Source organism: Lagenorhynchus albirostris, chromosome 7 (genome assembly GCF_949774975.1).
Source record: "Lagenorhynchus albirostris chromosome 7, mLagAlb1.1, whole genome shotgun sequence".
Classification (NCBI taxonomy): domain Eukaryota; kingdom Metazoa; phylum Chordata; class Mammalia; order Artiodactyla; family Delphinidae; genus Lagenorhynchus; species Lagenorhynchus albirostris.
In genome coordinates, this window is record NC_083101.1 from 104,102,496 (window position 1) to 104,129,646 (window position 27,151).

Below are 27,151 nucleotides of genomic sequence, written 5' to 3' on the forward strand. Positions count from 1 at the left end.
TTTTCTCCTTAATAACTCGTATTAAAGATGGGCAGGGAAATAGGAGGAACAGGTGGAAAACAGTGATTTCTGTGAAGTCTGGTTTGATCTCTAGTTTCATTCAGCAGGCTTCTCTGTGCTTCTCTTCAATTAGCACAACGAACTGAGGCCACAGTAAAAATGCCTTGGATAATTGTACAAAAAGAAAACTAATGTTTGTAGTCTATCCACGCACCAGAACTCTGACTGCCTGAAAGTTCTAAACTGAAATAACAGCATTAGGGATGTTGAAAGAGTCAGTCTGCAACTTTGAAGGTCAGCTTTAGATGCCAAACACTGAGGATGTTTGTGTCCCCAAAACTCACTAAGATAATGTGGCTTGGGGGCAATCCAAGTAAATTACTCCCTATAAAGGCTGTGGGGGTTAGATCTGCAGAGTTGCCATGTGTCTGGGGATCTGTGTTTGGGATTAAAGTAACGTTTAAATATATAGCTGCGATCCAAGACTTGATTTGGACAATTTTTGTATTTTAGATTCCCTTTAAGAGTCAATATGTTTTTCAGCGTAGCAAAATAGGTTTCTTGTCATCCACTTAAAAAGTGATATGCAAATAAAATGTCAAAAGTAACTGCTGATGGTTCCTGATGCCTAATTTAGAAAGATTAGAAAGAAATTATAGATTGAAGAGAATTATTCTACATAGGAGAGCAAAAACTCAAAATTAAAACCAACCTCAGAGTGGAAGACTAATATTTTTCCTGATGAACTTATATAAGCTAAATTAAAAATTAAGTCATATCTTATGTAAACACCAGCCTTTGACTGAAAATCAACTGATCATGAGGCCAAAGTGGATCAAAAAAAGGTCTGCGTCCCCTTAACAGAAGACAGTTACAAAGAGAATGAAAGCCCATCCTTTTGAAGTATGGGGAAAAGCTGTGTGAGTCCTACCACTGAGAGAGAGAGAGAGAATGGAAACACCCAATGCAAAACTTCTCAGAAATTTGAACCCGATTCCAACCTGGGCCTCAGGAACAGAGGTAGCAGCAATGGGGGAGAGAGGAAAGGCAGAAGGGTTAATAATCCTTTGGTCTACAAATCTGACTTCCTAATTCTGGAACTTTTAACATCCGTAGCTATATTATGGTGGTGTTTGTATACATATGTATATTTGCGTGCGCACACGCGCGCATGTGTGTGTGTGTTTATTTCTTAATTCCAAAACAACATTCAAACTTTGAAAATCCATGATGAAAATGCCTAAGGTCATAACATAATATACGTGCCAGATTTCTGCTGAAAAGTTGTCTCTAAATAACAGGAAACTTCAATAGCAACAACAATCACAACAAAGACATTAGATTTGGGTTATGTTAAAGACTTCTGCTCAACTGTTAAACTGTTTTCTAAGAATAGTTTCCAGAAGGGATTAAATACGTCTCATCTTCTGATACTGATACTCTGTGTGTAAATAACAACTAAGGACTACAAGGATAAGAAATAGTAATGACCGTTTATATTGTCTAAGTCAAAGAAGAACTTTCACACACGTGACCTTGTTTAAATTTCAGAACAGCCTCAGGAAGTAATATGTCTCCTTTTATTGCTGATGAATACTCCTTCTGAGAGGTTAAATAACTTTATTAGTCTTATCCAATTAGTAAATGACAGTTTAAGTGTCTAAACTTCAAATTCAAGGTTCTATTTAATTACATAATGCTACTCTGGAATTTTTCAGGAATAAATTATGAAGATACATCTCTGACTCATAAAGGAGACTCATAAATTTAGTTTTTCAAAGAGACAGGAATAAACATATTGTTCTTATCCATTTTTAGAAGGATATATAGCTATGAACAAGGTGTAAAATCCTATTAACAATTATAATTCATGCACTGAATATGGGGTTTGGCTAGGTAACCCTTAAGGGACCTTAAATTCTGTTATTTCCAAGCATCTAGAGCAGTTCTGTTTAACAGTATTTTTTGCTGTGACGGAAATGTTCTATTTCTATACTATCGAATATCATAGCCACTAGCCACACATGGCTAGTGTGACTGAGAAACTGAATTTTTAAATTAAATCAAATTAAATGTAATTTAAATAGCCACATGCAATGAGTGCCCAGTGCACTGGACAACACAGATCTAAAGCATCATACATTATACTATAAACATTCAACATAGCAAATATATCCACCTAATTTCAATTTTCCGCAAAGACTGTTTAATAATAGCTAAATTGTACTATCTCTAGACACTTCAAAATAAATTTTGGGAAAGACACGTGGATCACCATTTCCCTTTATCGTAGGTCCTGAGGAACATGAAGACAACCAATACTGCTGTTTAGACTACAAATAAGATCTTTTGTTTCATTTAACTGAAGGTGATAATTTTGTCCTCGCTCAATTACAATATAGAATCTACGGTCACATTAACATGTAATAGATAAAGGCACTTTTGCATGCCTGCAACTAGAAAAGAGGGGAATGGGGAATGGGAAAGTCCTATAAATACTAACAGACCTGCACTTCACAACAGACAAGGTGTAACAATCTCTTTCCACGAGGTGACCTACTTAAAAACAAACACAAGGCAAAGTCCACAGGGAAGGGGGGGGGCGGTCAATGTCTAATAGAATCCACCTGAGTGTATGACTGTTGCCAAACCACGTCAAGCCATCTGCAACATGTGAACCAACACTGGCCAGAAACTCGGTCATTAAAAACTTAGTGAATTATTTCAAGGCACAACATTAGAGCAAAGAACTTGAACATACCTGATTTGAAGACATATTCTCAACTTTCATTAGTGATGAATAGCTCCTAGAAGAAAAAACACATTTAAAGTAAGGTTATTTGGCTGCCAATTATCTCATGAACCTTTACCAGGTATCTAGCAATGCTGAGGGCCTTTCGAAGAAAATATAATCCCTGCTGAGCTCAAGGAGATTGCAACATATAAAGGATAAATATCTATGACAATAAATAACATGTGCACTACACTTTATAGTTTACAAACACGCTTGCTCACTCATATCATGTCACTTCCACAATAACGGTGAGGTGGTGGCATTATTCAGATGAGGAACTTCATCTATAGCCAAGAGCAGAGATGATTCAGACCTGAAGTACACTGTCCAGACTATAGATCTACAGGAATTCAAAAGAAGAAACACATTAGTGTGGAAAGGGCTGTCGGGGTACTCTTCTCAGGTGACGTGTAACCCAAACTGAGCCTGACAAGTAGGGAGGATGACTGAGGAGGGCAGATGCAGAGATCGGCATGAGCAAAGGCAAAGAGATGGTACTTACAATGACATTTCAAACCAACTCAAGTGGAGTCTGAAAGCCAAGTAGCGGGAAATCAGGCCGGATGTGTGGGGCTAAGTTACCTTGTCCTAACTATGTGAGTCAAAGCAGTGCGATCAGCAGGAAGCCACAGTACACGATTGAGTAGACAGATGAGATTCGACAAGTATTTATTAAATATTCATGATGTATAAGACCCTGCGCTAAGCCTGGGGAGAAAATGGAATGGGAAGAAACGAGAAAATGATGAATAAGACAAAGCCTAACCCCAAAAAGCTTATCAGGAAAGGAAATAAGACCTATTCAGTAGTGGCTACATAAAAAGTTCTAGTAAAAATACATAAAGAGACAAAGGAAAGTAAGACCACATAATACCAGTGTTTTAAAAAGTGTAATCCGGGGACTTCCCTGGTGGTGCAGTGGTTAAGATTCCGTGCTCCCTTGGGACTTCCCTGGTGGCGCAGCGGTTGAGGGTCTGCCTGGCAATGCGGGGGACGCGGGTTCGTGCCCCGGTCCGGGAGGATCCCGCATGCCGCGGAGCGGCTGGGCCCATAAGCCATGGCCGCTGAGCCTGTGCTCCGCAACGGGAGAGGCCACAGCGGTGAGAGGCCCACGTGCCGGAAAAAAAATAAAAAAAGACTCCATGCTCCCAAGGAAGGGGGCCTGGGTTCGACCCCTAGTTAACGAACTAGATCCCACATGCATGCCGCAGCTAAGAGTTTGCATGCCACAACTAAGGAGCCGGTGAGCTACCATTGAGGAGCCTGCAAGCCACAACTAAGGAGCCGGAGAGCCACAACCAAGGAGCCTGTGAGCCGCAACTAAGGAGCCCATGTGCCACAACTAAGGAGCCCACCTACCATAACTAAGTAGTCTGCCTGCCACAACTAAGACCCAGTGCAACCAAATAAATATATTTTTAAAAAATAAATTTAAAAACATAATCTGTAGTAGAGACAAGAGAGGGAGAAGGGCAATTAAGGCAAGGAGACCAGTTAATGACAACGGTACTTACCATTTACCAAGGACCCTTTACTTGCTAGGACCTGTATTATGTGTTTCATAAATTACTGCTCATCCCCACAACCACTTCCTAAGGCAAGGGATAGCAGCAGGCCCACTATACACACAGGAGTTACGGAAGCTGTCCAAGGTGTCACAGCGAACAAGTGGGGAGGGAGGTTTTGAACCCAGATCTGACTCCCAAGCTTATAGTCAGGCCATCGTGCTCCAGTCCACCACAATATCCCACCTTGAGGGCATGAACGCAAGGGGTTAACGGCTGTGCCGGTAAGAAGGGATAAATCTGAGAGGAATCAAAGATGACACCAAGGTTTCTAGCATGAGTGATCTGAAGGAAATAATGTTACAACTGAGAGAAATGGGAAAATGTTGCAAAGAAGATGTACTTGGTTTAGGACAATGTCACACTTGAAGTGATGGTGGGACAACCAAGTAAATATGAACTGTAGAAACTGGAAACTGAGGACCAGAGGGAAGGAGACTTGTCACGGACAGAGACAATGAGCTGGGAGACACCCAGAGAGAGATAGTAATGATGCTTGTAAGAGTCAGTAGTATCAATAAGATATAAATGGACAGATAAGATCAATAAGTTGCATGAGCAGAAAGAGAAAGCCATGTTGATAAAAAAGTAGTTAAGAGCAGAGAACCTCACTTCCAACTTTATTTTAAAATCACCTGTGAAGATTAAAATATCTTCAAGTGCCCAGCTGTGGGCATCTACGAGCCAGGTTCAGGAACCACAGGGTCCGAATTCCCACTCGTATGAAAACAACACACAAATTACCCTTCTTTAGGCCACACACCTCCTCTGCGCTCCAACCCATTAATCCAACTGCCTGTCTGACTTTTTCGGGGGATACCTCAAAGACACTTTCAGATTCCTATGTCCATACCCAACTCATGGTCTTCCCTCCAACCAAAAACAGTTTGGTTCCTTTCCAGCATTTCCTAGCTCAAACAATAGCATCACTATCCATTCCATTTCACAAGCCAGAATCCCCGCAGTCATTCTTTTCCCTGCCCCTCCTCTGAATCCAATCTATTTTCAAATCCTCATCCAGTTTTGAAAACTATTTCTCATTGGTCCAGTTCTCTCTGCCTCCACATCACCACCACAGCCCAAGCGACTAACTCTGTCATGTGGACAGCTACTGGCCTAGCCACACCCCTACCTGGCACCCTTTCCAATCAGGTCAGTCACATGACCTTTCCAAAACACAAACCTCATCACACTACCCCTGACTTTAACACTCTCCAATGACCTCACAAAACCCTCAGCCTGAAGACAGACATGACCAACAAGGCCCTGCTGGACTAGCCCTTGATCCCTGGGCTCCCTCACCCCTGCTGCTCCAGACGTTTGGGTCGGCTTTTAGTCCTGTGATGTGGTCTTTGCACACACGGTTCCTTCTGCTTCCAGTACTCTTTCCACTGCCCCTGCCCTTTTAACTAGCAAAATAGTTTGGATCTTAGCTCAAGCATCACTGTATCAAGGGAAGCTAATTTCAGTTACTTATTCACCTGTAATGTACTGACGAGTCACTCACTGCATGTGCAAAGCACAGGGTCACATTCAAGGAGATACAGGAATGCAGAAGTGCTGCTTTGAGGGAGCTTATCATTAAAACAAAGACCTGTGGCACAACACAGCATTATTTATGGAAGGCAGCAGCAGTAGTGTGTGAGAGAGAAACAACAGGAGGTTCAGTGAAAGCAGCCACTTCTACACCTGACCATACCATCCTTTCGATCACTGGTCTCACCATTACCTCCTTGACACGTCGCCAATAAACCCTTCCAACAAGTTTTCTCCTTCCTAATATCCCAGGAAACCTACAGTCGTTCCTTAGCACTTACAGCATGAAATTCTGGACTAAACAAAACCTTTTAAGTCACTCTCCAATGTACCTAATTTTTCGTTCTTTTATTTGCCTTTGAATCACCTTGACTCAGGTCTTGCCAACCTGGGCATTCTTTGCCTCACAGGCAGCAAGCTACAGTAGAAGTGTGGACTTCAGAATTACAGACTTGAGTTTGAATTCCTGCTTTGCCACTGATCAGCTATAACCTTTCACACATTAACCTCCTTGCTAAAGTAATCTCTGCCCCCAAATCAAGTTCATGCCAATTCTCAGACTGACGACATGCTTACCTGTGACTTGCCATCTTACCTGGGTCTTGTACTTTCCTGACTTCAATCACCTGAACCTCAGGTTCCAATTCTGATCTCTGAGACTCCCAAATTTAAATATCCCCATCTCAGGTAAACTCAGGCCCCACCCTTGGTCTTTTCTGATCTGGTATTGACTTGCTTGTTTCTTCCGGTTTCAATGTTCAGATGGTGAGCTTCATTTTGATGTTAATAGATGTTTGTTACAGTATGACAAAAGCCAAGTAAGTGAACACAAGATTATACCCTGAGAAAAGCATAATTTGAAAAGAGACATGTACCACAATGTTCACTGCAGCACTATTTACAATAGCCAGGACATGGAAGCAACCTAAGTGTCCATCAACAGATGAATGGATAAAGAAGATGTGGCACATATATACAATGGAATATTACTCAGCCATAAAAAGAAACGAAACTGAGTTATTTGTAGTGAGGTGGACGGGCCCAGAGTCGGTCATATAGAGTGAATTAAGTCAGAAAAAGAAAAACAAATACCGTATGCTAGCACATATATACGGAATATTAAAAAAAATGGTACTGATGAACCTAGTGGCAGGGCAGGAATAAAGATGCAGACGTAGAGAATGGACTTGAGGATATGGGGGCAGGGGGGCAGGGGGGAAGGGGAAGCTGGGACAAAGTGAGAGAGTGGCATGGACATATATACACTACCAAATGTAAAACAGATAGCTAGTGGGAAGCAGATGCATAGCACAGGGAGATCAGCTTGGTGCTTTGCAACGACTAAAGAGGGGTGGGATAGGGAGGGTGGGAGTGAGGTGCAAGAGGGAGGGGATATGGGGATATATGTATACATATAGCTGACTCACTTTGTTGTACAACAGAAACCAGCCCAGCATTGTGAAGCAATTTTACTCCAATAAAGATGTATTAAAAAAAAAATAAACACAGCAGGTAAGCAGTCTGTAACCATGAATCCAACTACTGAGATGAAACTGACTACGACACATTGCAGGGAGCCACGGACACTCTTCCACAGAATCTGTGGTGTCCCCTGGGAGACTCACAGGTACCTGCCTGAAGGACCTCTCCAAAAACTACATGGAAACTGAGTAGAAGCTGTTCTGCTTCTCTAACTTTCCAGGCAAGGTCACTTCTAAGGCTCTGACTACTGTCAAAACCTATGTAGACTCTCTTTTGCTACATCCTCTTACTCTATGTATGGCTTACAGTGTAGCAGGTACGGAAAGAACATGCCATGTGAGGCTTCCTCCCTACACCTAACCCTATACAAAGATTCTCTAAACTAAAATCCCACGAGATACTAGGCTGACAGGGCAAGTGTGAGCTAAAAAGCTGTCTAAAGAGCTAACGAACAAGATGGGTAAGTGAGAATTAATATGTGAAGCCTAAATAAGGGGAACTTTTCATTATTGTGTGAATGAATAAAATGGTTAATAGAAGATGTTAATATACTGCTATCATTTAGCCTCCACACTTTGGCGTCCTCCCAAACAATCTAAATATTTCTTCAAAAAACTACCTAAAAGGATGATCTTTATGTAGACCTATCTACATTATCAGATCACTGGAATTTCTGCACACCGAGGACAAGGGTAAAGTACTCATTTGCAAGAACAAGATGGAGTTCTGTCTCCAGGGGCTGCTGCTTGTTTCATCTGAGAAGGAAGTTGGTGCCTTCTGTGTTGTGGGCTTTGTTCTGTTCTGATCCCGAGGCTAATGGATATACTCCTGACTAGAGTTCAGAGAACCTGGACTATACAATGACAATTCCATCCATTTTTTTTTCTCCTGGTAGAAATTAGAAATGAAAAGCTTACTGCCATTCCTGTTCAGAAAGTTGAAAAAAGGAGTCTAGAGTCTAAATAATGGCTTTAGAATTGGAAAGAAGTTGGATATCTTCTGGGTGTGAGGCTGTTAAGAATTTCTTCCCTGAAATCATCTGGAAGCACTGGGGATACTGTCCAGGATGAGACTATCTTCTCAGTTTGTCTGTAGAATCCCCTGAAGACTCAGAAGTCAATTTTCTTCAGCTATCACAGCAACTAAATTGGACATTCCTTACCAGATGGTCCAAACAAAAGAATCAACTGTTGGTGAAATTTAATGGTATTTTCCTTGTCAGAAAGGCAAGTGAAAGACTTCAGAATGAGAAGATTTTGTAGGCATAGCCTTTGATCTCTCGGGTGGAAGAGTCAAAGACAGAAATTAAAATGATGCTAGCACTGCAAGTGTATAAAAACAGGTTATAGAACAAGTCCGAAGCTTAGAGCTTTTTGCTGGAGTTTCACAGAAGCTGCGGAATGGACTGAACAGAGGGCAGAAGAGAGTGGTAACAGTGTGTGTGAGCTTGAGAATCAGACCGAGACAAGCTACGTGCCTCTGAGTGAGTTACTTAACTGCTCCTCAGTCTGTTTCCTCTTCTACAAAATGCAGATGATCACATGGCTACTGTTAGGATTAAATGAGATAATGCAGTAAAGCACAATACAGTGTTGGGCAGATGACAAGTGTCCAAAAATGTTAGCTAATCTTTCTTATTGAATGTTATAAGTAGGGACTTCCCTGGTGGTCCAGTGCGGAAGACACTGCACTTCCAGTGCAGGGGGCCTGGGTTGGATCCCTGGTCTGGGAACTAGATCCCACATGCATGCCACAGCTAAGAGCCCACACGCTGCAACAAAGATCCCGAGGGCCACAACTAAGATCCGACGCAGCCAAATAAATAAATATTAAAAAAAATATAAAGACCTTACAAGTCTAAAAAAAATGTTGTAAATAAATTAAGTGACATTATATTTCTAACATATAATATTATGTCTCTAAACAACATTACGGTAGAGTTTTAAGAGGCACAAAAAGGCATGTTTTCAATTTTTTCTCCACTCCGCACTAAAAGCAAAAAGAATAAACTAGTCTAAATCCTGTATCACTCAAAATTCCATACATTTTTCAAAACTAATGGTATTGGTAATTTGTCTTTCACTCACAACACAAAATGGACTCACAATTCTACGTCAAATTGAACGTTTAAATCTCTGCATCAGTCTGTCTCATGCTGGCAGCTTATAACTTGGGGTAACACTTCCGGAGTTCTCCATTTGAATATTGTATTGTAAATGCAGTCACTCACCCTGTTTTAGCAGAACCCCCAACAGGGACGCGTGCATATGGATAACGAATAAATACCAGTGCTTGATCATAAAATCTCCACTCTGGCCCAATGATCTTTCTAATAATCCAGGGTATTCCAAGGAAACTAGGTCAGGACAGGGCAAGACAGCTCATATTGATCCTATACCCTTCCCAAAGGAATCAATAACTTTTTTTTTTTTGGTATACTTATCACAAATGAAATCTATGGAAAATAGTGGGAAAAAATCTAGGAATTCTGTGACTAGAAGTGGCAGGATTAATTTTCTTCTTTCTCAAAGAAAAACTGAGGCCCCTTCAGGTATAGTACTATGCATCTATAGAGAGTCAGTATAGCAGGCAGAATAATGATCTTACTCAAATGTCTACATCCTAATCTCCAGAACCTGCGAATGTGTTACCTCACATGGCAGAAGGGACTTTAATTAAAGATCTTAGATGGGAAGGGGTGGGATAGGGAGGGTGGGAGGAAGGGAGACGCAAGAGGGAAGAGATATGGGGATATATGTATATGTATAGCTGATTCACTTTGTTATAAAGCAGAAACTAACACACTATTGTAAAGCAATTATACTCCAATAAAGATGTTAAAAAAACCCAAAAAAACATAAAACTATACAAAAACAAAGCTCATACATATCTTCTTTAGACTTCACCCTATGGAAATTTAGAGTTGTAATAAAGAGAAGACTATAAATTGTCATGAAGACTGCTTGACACAGTGAGAATGGAGCTGATAACTTGGCACTCTGAAAAGGCATGGAACCTGTCTTGGTGAATAATAATGAGGAATGGAAAAAGAGAGTGGATAAGGTAAGATGATGAAAGTACAATGGTTCATTGTGTAATACAAGCAGGAAGAGAAAAGTAGTTCAGCTCTAGAAGTTCTTGTGAACCTGAGAGCATTGAGATAAATGACATTTGCAAGGACTTCTGGGAAGATGCTGAAATGAAAGTGCCCGGAATGCTGTCCAGCTACTACTCAGCACTATTTTTCTAAAAACCAATAGATTCCAGAATTCATTCCCTTTCTGTTAATAGAGTTCCTGTGATTTCTCTCCATTTGTGTCCGATTCACTTATTTAAATTTAATTTAAAAGAGGTTTGATGTTCAATTTACAAAACTGAATAAATTTTATCATTTTAAAATAAAATTAAAATTAAAAAAGATCTTAGATGGGGAGATTATCACGCAGTATCTGGGTGGGCCCAACGTCATCACATTGGTCCTTAGAAGCAGAGAAGGCTGTGGTCAGAGAGGGGGCCGTGACTATGAAGGGGCAGAGAGATGCACTGTTGCTGGCCTTGAAGAGGAAGGAGTCACAAGCCAAGGAGTGTGGGTGGCCTCTAGGAGCTGGAAGGTAAGCAGATTTTCTCTTAGAGCTCCAGAAAGAAACACAGCCCCGCAGACACCTTGATTCTAGCTCAGTGAGAACTATTTTGAACTTCTAACATGAAGAACTGTAAGATGATAAATCTATGTCATTTTAAGCCACTAAATTTGTGGTAATTTGTTATAGTAACAATAGAAAACTAATACAATCAGTACTTTCATGGCCTTATACACTAGAATTTCAGGATCCAAGATGTGTTTTAACTACTATTTATTGTTTAAAAATGCTGTGTTTTGGAGCAGGCCTCTCCACATTAATTACTTTAAACTTTCGAAATCTATAAAAGAGAGGTTTTAAAAACAGCTTTTAAGAGTTACTAACACTGGCCTTTAGAGCTGAGACATTTTCATTCAAATACCATAGCTAATGTAAAACACTCAATATAGTATCTCTTCTTTCCCTGAAGATGTTTACAAACCAAACTAAGATTAAAATTAGTTATTTTATTTTGTACACTCTCATATCCTGCCCCTATAAAAGGGCAATTCATTTGACCAACACATTAGCATAAATGCCTTATTCTAACTCATTTAAGGCTTGGAGCTCATTATATGTCCCTTCATCTACCAGAATACCAGAATACACTTGTCCCTCGGAATCCATGGGGGATTGGTTCCAGGACCCCCCTCAGATACCAAAACCTGCGGATGCTCAAGTCCCTTATAAAAATGGCATAGTACTTGCATATAACCTACATACATCCTCCCATATACTTTAAATCATCTGTAGATTACTTATAATATCTGACACACTGTAAATGCTGTGTAAATAGTCATAAAGGTAAATGCTATGTCAACAGTTGCCAGCACAAGGGAAATTCAAGTGTTGCTTTTTGGAACTTTCTGGAATTTTTTCCACCCCCAATCATTTTTGAACCATGGTTGACTGGATCCGTGGATACACAGGGCCAACTGTACCATTCTTAAAGGTTAACCCCTAATTAAATCAGCAGTGCAGACTCTCCAAGGTCAACGTCAGTACCTTAACTCCAACATACCTAAGTTCGTCCATCTCCCTCTTCTTTTTCATCTCTTCCTTTTCTTTCCTTTTCATTTCCTGAATCTGGGCTTTCTTCTCATTCCTCTCTTCGCGGTCTCTGCATTCTTTCTCTGCCTCTAGGTCTGGGAACCGCTCCATTTTGGTCTTTTCCAATCGGTTCAGGATCTCATTCACTTTCTTCTCTACTGTCACAATTTTCACCTTGAGGGAGATGGAGAGAAAAAAAAAAACTGAATCTTTATGTTTTTTTTCTTCCCCCCAGAATAGGGCAGGGCTTTCCAGCAGCTTAGTAACCCAGCTTGATTCCCTTTAGGAAAGAGACATCGCACTGAGTCCTCAACAGCAGAGACAGACACCCACTCAGCGCCAGGGCACTGCCACCTCCGGTGATGTTCACACTTACGTCCTTCTGCCTGTGAAAGCCTATCTGTCCCACATCCATGTCGGCCGTTTTCTTCAGGTTAGACCACGGGGTATAAACCACATTGACGTTGTTCATCTTGCAGCCTGCCAAGAGAGACTGTCTTCAACATGTGGGGAGGAGGACGCTGAGCAATGCATCCCCTCACCCACAATTGTCACCATAATCCAACAAAGGAAAAGGCTGAGAATGAACAAGCCACCGAGTGTTTGAAACCACAAAATACTTTTTTTTTAAAAAGAAGCCACCCACAAAGGCAAATGGGAAAGCAGACCAGCAATTCAAGCTAAAGTATTCTGATGAAAAGCAGGGTCAAGAGATCAGCTTCAGGGATCTTTGAGACTCTCTAAAATTGAATGCAAATTTTATTGTATGTGTTTTTAAACAGAAAAGGACCAAACAGGTTTCCTCAGATTCTCAAAGAAGCCCTTGATGTAACAAAGGGTAAGCAGCAAGATAAAGTGATTCAAGACACCGGCTTCTACCCTGCACTACCATAAACCAGCTGTGTCGCTTTGGGAAAATCCCCATGGCTCCTGGCGTCTCATCTGAAACATGAGGAAACTGGACTAGTTTAGTAGAGCTTTCTGGTTTTTGTTTCTTTAGCTGTGGAACCTCTTTTACCAAAGAAAACATAACAAAGTAATCAAAGCAGAGATGCTCTGGAGGAAAGGGGTGCCAGGTATCCTGCTCACCCCTCCTCCTCTCCCCTCACCACCCCCACTTCGTGTTTCCCCTCCACCCCTGACAGCCTCCCAGGCGGCTCTGAGAATCACAGTTTAATCACTGGTCCAGTGCTCTCTAAGGCCCTTCTAAATTAGATGGCAATACATTTCAATGGTTATTAAGTGACCATGTACACTGGGGAAATCTGGTGAACACGACCTTACCTAAGCGATCAGTTAACATCGCCAAAACTGAGGCAAACTGGTAGCATGTGCCTCCTGACTGTAATGCACAAGACTTCACTTACATAGTATTCCTGCCACAAAATGCGTAATGTGGTCCTACTGAACAGGAAGCATCAGACCAAGCCAAAGCGGTCTCCACTCTAAAAGTGTCAACGTCTTGAAAGACAAAGAAGTGTCCAGATTAAAGGAGACCAGCGATACATGACAAGTGAATAGAACGTATGATCCTGGATCAAAAAAAAAAATGCTATAAAGTGATGGTAGTGGGACAACTGACAAAACTTACATATGAACTCTGTATAACAGTATTCTACCGATGTTAAATTTCCTGAATTTGATCACTGTAATGCAGTTGCTTAGGACAATGTACTTCTTAGGACATGCTGAACCGTCATGACGCCTGTGATTTTCTTTCAAATGGTTCAGCTAAAAAAACATTGCGTGAATTACAGGGAGAAGGCAAACAAATACGGAAAAACTGTTGATTCTAAATTTTCTTTCAACTTTTCTGTAGGCTTGAAATTTTTTTCAAAATTAAGTAAAAAAAAAAACAACTCCATGTGCAAGGCACTGTGGGAGATACAAACATGGATCAGATGATGGATCCTGCCTTTGAAGGTTAAAGGAAGGCAGATAAGTACATAAATAATTTCAATGAAAATTAGAAGTTATCAAGTGATATTGGAAAGATACAGGTAAAGAGTTAAGGGAGTTCAGAGAGGGCAGTGGTCACTCAAAGCTGGAGGAAGGAAAAGGCTCCGTGGGAGAGGTTAAGTTCCTTAATTCTTAACTTCTTAAATTCAGCTTCCTCATCTATAAAATGAAAGTAATATCTTACTTCAGTAGAGTTGATAAATGAACAATTTGTAATATTCTTGGCACAGTGCCAGGCATGTAATTAACATTCAATGCTAGCTGTTATTACTATTACTATAACTACAGTGTAGCCCTTGAACCTTAGCTCGAATCTAGACATGTGATGACTGAGCAGGAGTGTAACATTGAGGGCAGAGGGAACAATACAAGCAAAGGCACAAAGCAGGAAACCAGCAAATATCTGCTTTGGCTGGAGTATGAAATACATGAAGGGAAACAAAGTCTGTGGTCAGATCAGAGATGCTTAAATGCCAGCTTAGGAAGTTTGGGTTTAACTGTAGAGGCAAGGTGAAGGGTGTCACAGACAGTGTCTAAGCTTTTAGAAAGTTTAATCTGGCAAGAGATTATAAAATGAATAAAGAAGAGGCTGACCAGATTCTATGATGACAAACAGCGCTGAAGGTGGTCAACCAGGGAGGGAAATATTTTAGTAACACAGTGACGCAAATGTAGTGTACTTAGCAAATCTCACAGCAAAGACAATCTTCTTCACTCCTCAGCATCCTCTGCTATTGACTCCTGAGAGTGAGACGCTTGGGCTTAGCTCCTTATGAGTGAGCTATCCCTGTGGAAGGCTGAAGAGGAGAGAAGAGTGATTCAGTGATTCAATGACTCTTCCTCTTTTCTGTTTTCTTTAGAACTAGTAAACTATAAAGGGATTAAGAAGAAAGAGGCCGGGCCAAGAATAAGAGCAAGAGTCCAAAGCTCTTTTAATAAATTCACATCTGCTAGCCAGGGGCACGAAAACACATTAAAGAGGTTGCAACACACAAGGAAGGAGGATAATGACGTAGTTTCAATTTTTATTATTTTTCTTTCCATAACCAAAGATTTTAACTGGAAATCTGAGGAGCTCTTCTTCTACTCATAAAAATGCAATGTCCTAAAACTAACTGCAGTTTAATGATTTATGGAGTTGAAAATGAATGGCTCTGTAAGACAAGACTTCCAGTTTCTTTGGCTAGGCACCTGATTCAGTAAATCTGCCGAGTGAGATGCAGGAAACGCAGCCTAAGTGATGGGGGAGGGAGCACACTGCCCAGCTCTTCTATAATCACCAGCTCCCGGTACCTGCCGTCGTCTCTGGTCTGCCCCATGCTTATCTTCTATGCAAACCATATTTTTTCCGAACCCTCTGGATCACCCCTCAATTTTATATCAAACCAAACTTACCTCTACCTTATCTAGGTCCATGTCCTACAACTAAAATCCAGTCTACTAGCTCATTCCTAGCAGAATACCATCACCCAGCTCCCCTTTATAACTGCCTCCTCCACTCCATTAATTGTCCTTCTTGACCTATACTGACTTGACAAATTAAATCTTGTACAGTAGAACTAAACCAGCACCAAGGCCAATACTGCAGGTCCTACTTAAAACATGGAGGCCAATTGTCTCAACACTCTTTGCACATTAGAATCACCTGGAGAGCACTGTAAAAATACTGATTCTAATGCATCACCCTAAACATATTATTTAAGATTCTCTGGGAGATAACAAGATCAACGGACTTGACACCTTCACAATTTACAGAGAGAAGAAAGTATGGAAGGAGAGAAGGAAAGAAAGAAAAAGTAGGAAAGAGTAATTGGGAGACTTGGGTTCTAGAATCTAGTAAAAAGTAATGGAAACAAAGACATCAACCAACATTACAAATAAAGCCATGAGACACATCTCTTGCTTGGCAATTAACATAATGTAATTTCCAAAAGTCTTTCTACAAGTAACGTTAGGGGTAGGCAGGTCTAGACAATTTTCTTTTTTTTTTATTAATTAATTAATTTATTATTTATTTTTGGTTGCATTGGGTCTGTTGCTGTGTGCGGGCTTCTCACTGTAGTGGCTTCTCTTGTTGTGGAGCATGGGCTCTAGGTGCACGGGCTTCAGTAGTTGTGGCACGTGGACTCTAGAGCTCAGTCTCAGTAGTTGTGGCGCACGGGCTTAGTTGCTCTGCGGCATGTGGGATCTTCCCAGACCAGGGCTCAAACCTGTGTCCCCTGCATTGGCAGGCCGGTTCTTAACCACTGCGCCACCAGGGAAGCCCTAGACAATTTTCTATTCAAGGTAAAGAAAACAGGGTAAAAAAGGCTTGAGATAGGGCCATGAAAATTAGAGGGGCTGGGAGGTTGGCTTTCAGTTCTCTGACAGGTAGTGCAACTGCCATCTTAAAGAACAAAACAGGGGAAAGGCATATTACATGTCATTCCCTTGACTCAAGCTAAAGTCAGTAATATGTTCTCTAAGATGTAATCCATTTCAGACACAGAGAAAGTGGTGCTAATTCTGAAAACACCTCTAGGAAAACTGACCTTGAATGCTATTGGCCTTCACAAGATGGGCACAGTCCATCAGTACTTCCTTTGGAATGTCTTCTATTTTCTCCCCCTGAAACACAAGAATAAACCAAATGGTCCACTACCTTGTCACTGATCAATACTGGAGCACTTTTATAGGGCTTTGCTACCTTACTAGGCACCATTTTATTAAAAGCAGAGGCTCTTCAACTGTATTTCAAAACATTGAAAAACGAAGTCCATTGTGGAAATGTTTAAGAGAAGGCAGTAATATGGAAAATCCTGACTTAATAAGTGGGGAAGAAAACAGGGTATGAAAGAAAACTACTAAAATATTAACTGTATTTATGTCTGAGTAATTTTTCCCTCTTCTCTTTCTTACTTTTAGAAACCTTGTGGAGAAATGGTGCCTATTTTTGGCAATGGGAAGTCTTCTTAGCTGAGGTCCCTACAAACTTGCTCTCAAGAGACATCTTATAGTTTTGGGTCTCCATGATCTGGTAGGTCATCTACCCTCGGCATTAGTCAGGAACCAAGCTCCTGGTGTGTTAGATATAACCTTCTACCGTAAAAGAGAAAAAATACTGCTTCATTCTCTTTACAGATACTGTATCAAAGTCAAAGCTGAATAAGCAAAGCCATTCCAAAAGAATAAAAATATCTGAGGCAAGAGCTAGTGGAAATCAACTCAGCACTTGGCTGTTAGGCATGGGATTACTGAAGCACTTCTGTCTGGGAATGCAATGTTTTATCTACCTAAATAGTTGAGATAAATTAAGTTTATTCCATTAGGTTTCTATTTTTTTCCTTATTTTAAATGTTTCAAAATGGAAATCTCAATTACCTAAATTTTCACCAAAAAATACGTGATTTAAGTTTGTCACTACATTAACGCCACATCTCATCCTGTGAGATTCCCTGAGCACTTAAACAGAGGAATCTGAATTTACCATCTTGATAACACAATGTCACCATCATGAGTATCAACCTTCACACTAGGCTCTAATATAGTGATAGTGATGCCTTCAGGGGCATCTAAAATACACAGAAGCTGACTGACCCTATACTAAATAAATCAAATAAATAATTAAAAAACAAAACAATAGCTACCACTTTTTGAATATCTGCTTTTTGAGTGCTAGGTACACTAAATAAATGGCCATATGAAATGGATAGTACTACGCTCACTTTGCCAATGAAGAAAATGAAGTTTAGCGAGGTGAAGCAACTAGGCCAAACTCCCCAATATTTAGTAAGTGACAGAGCTGAGAGATGAACCCAGGACTAACTAAAGCCATGCTCTAACAATTGGCCCCAGAGTGTGGTGCTTATGGAGTTTCTGTGGAAACGTACAGCTTCTTGGTCCTTGATATCAGGCTATGTCACAACATCCCTTCTTGCTACCTGTACCTATTGCTTTTCCTGAAGCAATAGCCTCTTCTTGTTTTGCTACTTCTAATATAATATGAGCAGACCAAATAAAATAAAATAAAATAATTCAGCTTAGCATTATGCATGAAGTCAGAGTAAACAAACTCTGCATGGAGAGTGTAGGTACTCTCCACATGTAAAGGCCAGAATTTCGACTGTGGGCTTTGTGCCATCTGTGTTAATGAGATAAGCAACCTCTTGATAAGTGAGATTTTTTTCTATAGGTTTTCAAAAATCAAATAAGCCTAGGAAAAAAACACTTGTTGAATATCCATGATCTTCAAGGCTTGGGTTGAATTCACCTGAATTTGACAAAGAAAGAATGAACACACATAGTGCTTAGCATGTGCTAAGCACTGCTAATAATGCTTAACTGAAGCATTATTCTAAATGCTTCAGTAATGCTAGCTCATTTAATTCTCACAACAACCCAGTAAGACAGGGACTGTCAGCTCCCTTTTACAGATGAGGAAACGCACACAGCTGAATAACTTGCTCAGAGTCGCACAGCTGGTAAGCAGCAAGGCTAGGATACAAAGCTGGCAGTTTGGCTCCAGAGTTTGGGTTCTGAACTACTTATACTTAGTCTCACTGCATCTCCAACACTTACGTGGTACCTACTAAGTGCAAAGGGCTATGTCGTTTACTGCAGGAGATCAACCAGGTAAAAGTTCCTTAAGGAGCACATATTTTTATCTAGCACATTATGTGCTTCCAAAAGAAAATGAAATCAAACTCCTGTTCAAACAAGGTCTAACTGGTGATAATGTGAACTTGGGACTACCCACCGTTATTTCCATTTTCTGATGCAGCAGAACCCAAAGGAAAAAATTTAATCTGAACCAAAAGGAAAGTTGGGAACACCATACTTTATCTTCTCTAGACTTAAAATAGTTCCAAAATGGCAAGAAGTTGCCTAGGAAAATTCAGAATTTTGTTCCAGCAAAGAGCTCACAACCTTCCTCTTTTTTTTTTTTTTTTTACAACACAGTTCTCAAAAATATAAATAGAATAAGTAAAGATGTGGTAGAATGTTTTACCTTGTTAGTAAATTAAGGAGTAAATATTATAAGCATAATGAAGTAGCATCTTGTATTTATTAAAATGGTCAAAAGATTGCTATTTTTCTGAAGTTATAAAAACCCAAAAAGTTTTTAGAAAACCTATATATATCAGGCAGCATTTTAAACCAGCATAATATTTTCAAAGGGCAATCTGGCATAAAAGGAGTTATCAAAATGTTTTTAATATTTTGACTCAGTAATTTCATTTCTGAGAACTACTCTAAAAAAAAAAAGAAAGAAAGAAAAGAAAAGAAAAATAGAAAGTAGTTCATTAAAAAAAGATTTCTTGTTGGGGATTCATAACGCTGAAAACTGTAAACAACTTATATTCCGACAACAGAGCTTTCAAATTAACTGTGGCATATTATCAACTCAAAGCAGCCAGTCAAAACAATAAATATGAAAATAATGCAGTACCGTGAAAAAGCTTGTAAACTGTCACTTTAAAAGTAATACAATCTTTTTGATATCGAGCTCCAAGAGCTGTTCACATATTTTGGCGATTAATCCTTTGTCCGTTGTTTCATTTGTAAATATTTTCTCCCATTCTGAGGGTTGTCTTTTTGTCTTGTTTACGGTTTCCTTTGCTTAAAAGCTTTTAAGTTTAATTAGGTCCCATTTGTCTACTTTTGTTTTAATTTTCATTACTCTAGGAGGTGGGTCAAAGAAGATCTTGCTGTGGTTTATGCCAAAGAGTGTTTTTCCTGTTTTCCTCTAAGAGTTTTACAGTGTCTGGTCTTGCATTTAGGTCTTTAATCCATTTTGAGAAAACCATAATTCAAAATGAGATATGTACCAGTGTTCAGTGTAGCACTATTTACAATAGCCAGGACATGGAAGAAACCTAAATGTCCATCAACAGATGAATGGATGAAGAAGATGTGGCACATATATAGAATGGAATATTACTCAGCCATAAGAAGAAACGAAATTGACTTAATTGTAGTGAGGTGGATGGACCTAGAGTCTGTCATACAGAGTGAAGTAAGTCAGAAAGAGAAAAATAAATACCGTATGTGAACACATATATATGGAATCTAAAAAAAAAAAAAAAGGTTCTGAAGAACCTAGGGGCAGGACAGGGATAAAGACGCAGACATAGAAAATGGACTTGAGGACACGGGGAGGGGGAAGGGTAAGCTGGGACGAAGTGAGAGAGTGGCATGGATATATATACACTACCAAATGTAAAATAGATAGCTGGTGGGAAGCAGCTGCATAGCTCAGGGAGATCAGCTCGGTGCTTTGTGACCACCTAGAGGGGTGGGATAGGGAGGGCGGGACGGAGGCTCAAGAGGGAGAGGATGAGGGGATATGGGGATATGTGTGTGCATATGGCTGATTCATTTTGTTGTACAACAGAAACTAACACAGCATTGAGAAGCAATTATACTCCAATAAAAATGTATTAAAAAAAAGTAATACAATCAACCAGGGGAAGCCAAGGTGGAATGCAGACTGAGACAAAAGAACCTAAGTGTGTGACAGACATCACTGAAAAGCATGAGGTGGGGAGGGCAGGGAGCAGCTGACAAGTAACTTTGAAAAACAGCATTTTGAATGGCAACTGTAATTGCACTGTACTTTAGTTGATAAAGTTGTTTCTTATGCGGATACAGGCTAACAAATCTGAAACCACTTCCATATATACTGGATTCAAATAAGCAAATGATGGTGGATGGTGGGAGCCAGGCTTCCCACTGTCTGAGAAGGAAGTAATAGATAAGCAAGGAAGGAATGTGAGAAAGGCCCCTGTAGTAATGGGTTCATCAGAGACACCAGTCATGTTTCGCTTACTGTAGATACAGAAAAAATTATGCATACAAATTACTAACATGGGTTAGTATACATACACCTATTTCCTAGCTCTGTCACATGAGAGGGCCTAGAAGCAATGATACTCTAGTAGCAATGAGCACACCCAGAGTCCAGATCTTGATTTCTAAATACCATTTCCCAATAAAAGAAACCAAAGTTCCTCAGAGAAATGGCTGATCCTAGAGCTGGAGCAGGGAAAATACAAATGAGCCTGGAGCATCTTGAGTCTCAGAAAGTAAGGAAGTGCTCTAAAAGTAAAATGACAGGAGCATGTCAAAGGAACACAAGAGGGCTTCCCTGGTGGCACAGTGGTTGAGAGTCCGCCTGCCAATGCAGGGGACACGAGTTCGTGCCCCAGTCCGGGAAGATCCCACATGCCGCGGAGTGGCTGGGCCCGTGAGCCATGGCCACTGAGCCTGTGCGTCCAGAGCCTGTGCTCCGCAACAGGAGAGGCCACAACAGTGAGAGGCCCGCGTACCACCAAAAAAAAAAAAAGGAACACAAGAGCCAAGCTGGAAGAGTCAAAGCAGGGACAATTTTAGCAACAAAATGACACAGTACTGGATTATAACCCAAAGTAAAAAGTAAATGATTTACTGATATAAGTAAATGACTGAATTAAATACACGGGAGAGAAGAGACGAATCTTCCTTACAGAAGAATTCCAAACAATATATGCAGGTACTCCCCACACCAGGACGTGGAGCTCTCCCCCTTGAGTACAGGCTGGACTTAGTGACTTGCTTCCAAATAATAAAGTATGTGGGGAGAAGAGCAACTCTTTAGTGAAAAAACCTGACAAACATTACCCTGGCCAGGAGATCAAGGTTAACACCATCAGTGGTAAGTCCTATTAATGCATATACCCCTGACATGATAGGATAAGAGCACTTCACCTCTGTGCTATTGTTCCCCCAAACCCGTAACTCCAGTCTAATCATGACCTGATCAGTACTTCTCAAACTGTCAAGGTCATGACAAACAGGGAAAGAGTGACAAACTGTCACAGACCAGAGACTAGGCAGACATGACAACTAAAATGCAATGTGTGACGCTGGACCAGATCCTGGAACAGAAAAAGGACATTAATGGAAAAACTGGAGAAATCCAAATAGAGTGCAGATGTTAGTTAATAGTGATGCATCAGTTCTGGTTTCTCAGTTCAGACAAATCTACCACGGTAATGTTAAGATGTTAGCAATGGGGAAAACTGGACATGGGGTATATAGGGACTTGTACTACCTTTGCAACTTTTCTGTAAATCTAAAATCATTCCAAAATAAATATTTTTAAAAATACTCATAACAATTATCCATCCCTATGATTCAACTACACAAAAAACAATAGATGGATATAAAGACAGATTGGAAAAACAGTGGTTTTATGTGACTAGGGAACATTAAATCTTTTCCCTTTACTACGATAATGCTGTTTTAAACCTCCCAAAGCAGCCCCTGATAACTAGGAACATATATGCCCTTGGTGAGGCAGGAGAATCACATGAGTCTGAAAAAAAGGAACTATAACATGATCTTCCTAGAAGAAGACAAAGTCCAGTAGTGTCAACTGAAATGACAGGGAGAGAGAGCAGAGGTGACACAGAGCACACCTCAGCTGGCAGGACAAGGCAGTGCTTCTATCTGGGAAATATGTGCTGTGTCCCCTTCCAAGCCTCAAAAATCACCAGCATTGCCCTTAGTGATTTCCTGGGTTGGGGGAAGACATCTCTTCGTTTGCTAATTTGTAGACTTTTGTACATATTTATTACTCTGAACAATTTATTTGCCCCCCAAAAAGGACAAAGGACAAGATAGGATGCTCATCACTACAGAAAAAGTCACGAATCCATGTTTAAATCCAGTTACCTTATGTAATCGAAGGTATACATGAGCCGAAGAGAGTTTGTCCACATGAAACCTACAAAGAATGAAAACCACTTTTAGCACGAGGTACAAGATAACCATCTCCTCAGGCCACCTGCATTTAAAGCATCCCAATCCAAAAATATTAATTCAGTGCCTACTGCACACTGAGCACGATGGGGGGCAGAAAACAGTCACCACCTCCAAAGAGCTCACTATCAACTGGGAGAGGTGAGAAAAACATGGAAAGATCTGCAGCTGTGTGAGACTAAGTACCAAGACGAGTACAGGAGGCAATGAATGTCAAAAGCCCAGGGAAGGGTGATTTTTCAAGTGAGAAAGAGCTATCAGTGACCCAAGGCTTCAATGATGAACTGAGACTTGGTGGGTCCCAAGCTGAACCACGGGACTTAGAGCAAACACGGGGAAGGAATTTTAGGTGAGAAGAGAAGGGAATGAAAGAAGTCAGCAAGACTCCAGGGTTGCAAGCCTGGGAGACTCACAGGACCACTGACAGTAACATCTTACAGTTGGAGAGGGAGCCAGTTTGGCAAAAAGATGACAGGTTTGGTTTGGGAAATGTTGAGTTTCAAGCGATGGCAAAACAGTCCAAAGAGAATGTCAATCAGGGAGATGGAAGAGTCAGGTGAGGACTGAAGCAGTAAGCAGACCACATCACCAAATGGGTCAGACCAACAATTCATCCAGCCTTACCTCTGACAATGACACTAATACGCGTCTCCTGGGAAAGCATGGTGATTGCCCTTTATGACGCTGTCCTAAAAATATTCAGAATGCCCTCTCACCCCAGTATCCTAAATATACCTTTCATTAAGGCTCTATCATTCACCAATTTAATTAAATCTTTTAAAACTTACTTCTTTTTTCACCTAGTTCAACATTTGGGGATTTTAAGTTTTTCATATTTACAATTCACCAAATGAAGTTGACCCGCTCTTTCCAACACCCAGAGAGGCCTCCAGAATGCTAGTGATCTCTGTTAACTTTTCTCTTCCTTAGTCCTTTCCTTTCCAGACTGAGGAATGTTCAGTAAAATCCTAAGGAGGCAACGTCACGTCCCATTATGTATTTCTTTAGACATTTTCTTAGCATTAATGGATTTTTTAGAGCTGAAAATGGTTACACACTCATACCTGGTCCAAGATGTAGGCAGTGTGATTCTATATAAAGGTCAAGATTTGCTGTTTCTCATGCCCTCTTTAAAAAGGTTAAGCATCTTGCTAGTCACTTTGGATAAAGAAAATGTTTACACATTTTTGGCAGTCTATGATGACTCTAGGTCTTATGCCTAACCATTAGTGACAGCCAGAAATGAATACAACATCTTAGTTTGATTTATTTTTCTTCTGCTGGTTCATTTACTTATTTGCATTCCCACGTAAGAGATTCCTACTGATTATCATCTGCAGCTTGGCGTTTTCCAGCCAGAAAATGTGTTTTTTTGAAAATCTGGAAATTATACCTCACTGCTCTGTTTCAGAATCTTAGGAAAATACCCCATTAGTAAGCAGGCTCAATTGAGAAAACTTCTCCCATTCCAATTTGTTTTAAGTTCTCTATTTACAACAACTCTTTCCTACATACCCATAGTAGCTTGATTGTATTCTGATTTTCCTTAAAGGTCTCTGATGTGGAATTTTATCAAAAGACATACACAAGTAGTTTAATGTATATACCCACTGGGTTCATACATAGGCAGTCAAAGTCAAACACACCCGGGAATATCACTGCTGATTTACACCAACTTCAGGCTTGTAGGTACACCTCTACAAAGTGCAAGGGGAATGCATGTCCCAACGGTGCTTTGGTTGAAATGTAAAACGAACAAAAAACTCAGTTCTGTAAACAAACTATTTTGAGCGAGTTTCCTTAAAAAACCTTCCAAACCTCCCAAAATGCTCACTCCAAGTTTAAATTATGCCCACCAGTTCCCTAGTTCCCTCTCTTCCTTGTTATCTTCCTCTCCCTGCTTAATCACTATTACTCTTTATTGAATGCAGAGACTAGAAACATGAGCATCCCTGACCTGAGAATGTAGAGATGCACGGGACCCCAAGCTGGGTCGTTTAACTCCTTAAAGTGGGGTCTCTGGAAATACTACTCATTAGGGGGTTTGGAAGCAGTGAACACACACTCTTTGTATTTTCCTTTGTTTAAAATGAATTTAGTTCCACTCTCATTTAATCCTAGAAAAATTCTTTGCTTAAAAGCACCTTAGGAGGTTTCCTGGTATAAACTTAGATGTTGACATTCCCAGAGGTTAAGTTCCAGGTTGAAAATCTGCCCTGGAATGTAGATCAACTGATTCATTCTCTGCACGCCCAGGAATGTTTCCAGGATTGACAGTTTATTAACTGTAACAGGTCTTGAAATTTACGGCTATGCCAGCTCACATCTGACCTAGGATAGCTTCTGGAAATAAAAGTCAGTCACTTCCGACAACAGACATTAAATCTCAATATTAAAGAGTGTCGAAATGGCTATCGGGCAGCTATAGACACCAGCCTGGTAAGTGCCTTCCAGAAGTCTACCTTAACGAAACGAAAAACCCAAGTCATGATACATGAGGTGTAGGTTGTAAACTGGAAATTTCTCTTCCACTCAATTTTTTTTTAAATGTCAAGTAAAAGGATGTAGTGAACTGACTTTCATGGTGCATCTGAGTATGTAACCTTTCCTATGCAGGTATTTCTGCCCCAAACCTTACAGCAGGTAACTGCGTAACAGGTGTGATCATCCTTATCTCTTGTGTGACAGATCTGGAGATCTTTGGGGCCCTAAGGACAACTGAAAGAATCCAGCCAAGGGTGACAGGTACTCAAAATGGAGATGACCAGAATGCAGTTACTGTGAAGAAATGTCCAGCAGAGATCATTTCCAGACAGGCAGAGAGCTAGTCAATTAGAAAGTCCACATCTATTGAACACTTACTATGTGCCAGGTCCTACGCTAGGTAGTGGGACAGAGCAGTAAACAAACCGGGTGGATCACTGTCCTGGGCTGGGCGGGGGAGGCAGGGGAGCAGAGCTTATAGTCAAGCGTCCTAGGAAGGTAAGCAGCACCCGATGCAGAAGCCCTGAGCAGTGCAACCTGCCCACCTGAGGTATGGGGGCACCACGCAGTGTCTACCTTCATGACATATTTGAGTTCAGAAGATGGGCCGCTGTGCTGGAACAGGGGGTTGATTTTTTTTTTATCAGCCTTTAAACTTCCTCAGGTTTCTAGTGCCTCTTGGTTCCTGGAGTGTGGACTTCAGAGAGGGCAGACAGCCAGGGAAGCACTTCCACAGGGTTAGGAGGCGGAGCCTTCACAATGAGGTAGGCTGGAGCCAGAGAGGCGCCCTTCAGTGGGCTCCTGCAGGTAGGCCCGGGGGTTCCGAGAATGGCTACATCTAGGGAGTAGCTTATGTTAGTCTCTGGGCAATATCTTTCCTACCAGATGTCCAATGCTGCATACCTTACTGAAAATCAGTCAACTCTTCTAAAAAGTGGCAGCCTAAGCTCTGTCACTATAGGGAATTAAGTGAAGGATCTGGGCCCAAACAGCCTGAGGGAAGACAGAAACAGGGATCTAGAACTCGAGCTGGCTGGGGGCCAGCAATGACCCGAGTGGAACTGTTCAGTTTCCCTTAGCCTGAGTTTCCTCATCTGAAAAATGGGCATGATATTGGTAACTATTTCACAGGGTTGTAGTAAAATGCAATGTATGAGTGGAGGTAAACACTCAGCAGGATCTGGCCTACAGTTTATGTGTTTGGTCAATGTCCATTACTACTATCACTAAAGCCAACAGGATCCGAGTGTTTCTCCTCAGAGACGGCATTTGGTAGGGGGGTGTTAGGAGTTGTAGAGACCATATCCCGCTCTACAGTAGGTAGAATTAGGCTCCAGGAGAGAGACATCACAAGGGTTAGAGGGAGTGGCAGAAGCTGCAGCTAGAAAAAGAAAGCAAACTGAGTATGAGAGCATTACATGAAAGAAAAAGAAAGTAGCAGGAATCCATGAACTCCTCACAGGTTTTGGGTTTGAGCTGTAGAAAAGCCCATATAGCATCCCAAGGCAGTTAGAAAAAGAAAAGAATTCAACTAAAATGAAGGGGTTTTTTTCCTGCATTTGTTTTGTTGTTTTTTTAGACTGGGTTTGGTGAGCAGCAACATAAAATTATCTTGGAAGGAGGCTAAGAAAGAATATATTATCATTTTTGAAATTTCCATGAATTCTTTCAGAAAGAAGGGGTAGGGGCTGGATCAAGCCAGGGTTAAACTCTTTGTTGAGAAGACAAAAGGGAAGCCAGTCTGTGTTTTCTTTAACGCTGGACCTGGTCAGATGCTCTACCTATTCCACCGACGTGGAAGCTTGCATCTATTTTCTTCACTGCTTCTTGTGAAGCCTGCATCCATCCACTCAAAAAGAGCGGTCTGAGTGTGTTAAGTG

The 27,151-nt window shown here is 40.8% G+C and overlaps 1 protein-coding gene across 9 annotated transcripts in view; it reads right to left on the reverse strand.

The window, feature by feature from the left end:
- CCDC25 (coiled-coil domain containing 25) overlaps positions 1 to 27,151 on the reverse strand; it is a 73,084-nt gene that overhangs the window by 34,989 nt on the left and 10,944 nt on the right. For 3 of the 9 annotated variants that reach the window (XM_060155753.1, XM_060155751.1, XM_060155752.1), the window contains exons 4-8: positions 22,701 to 22,752; positions 16,538 to 16,613; positions 12,424 to 12,527; positions 12,019 to 12,221; positions 2,762 to 2,807 (exon numbers count right to left, since the gene is read on the reverse strand). In XM_060155753.1, the coding sequence (XP_060011736.1) occupies positions 2,762 to 2,807; positions 12,019 to 12,221; positions 12,424 to 12,527; positions 16,538 to 16,613; positions 22,701 to 22,752 (481 nt within the window). Of the gene's footprint in view, positions 1 to 2,761; positions 2,808 to 10,740; positions 10,982 to 12,018; positions 12,222 to 12,423; positions 12,528 to 13,638; positions 13,779 to 14,700; positions 14,804 to 16,537; positions 16,614 to 22,700; positions 22,753 to 27,151 lie in introns of those variants that run through there. The other 6 variants (XR_009541695.1, XM_060155755.1, XR_009541694.1 and 3 more) reach the window with 6 other exon arrangements.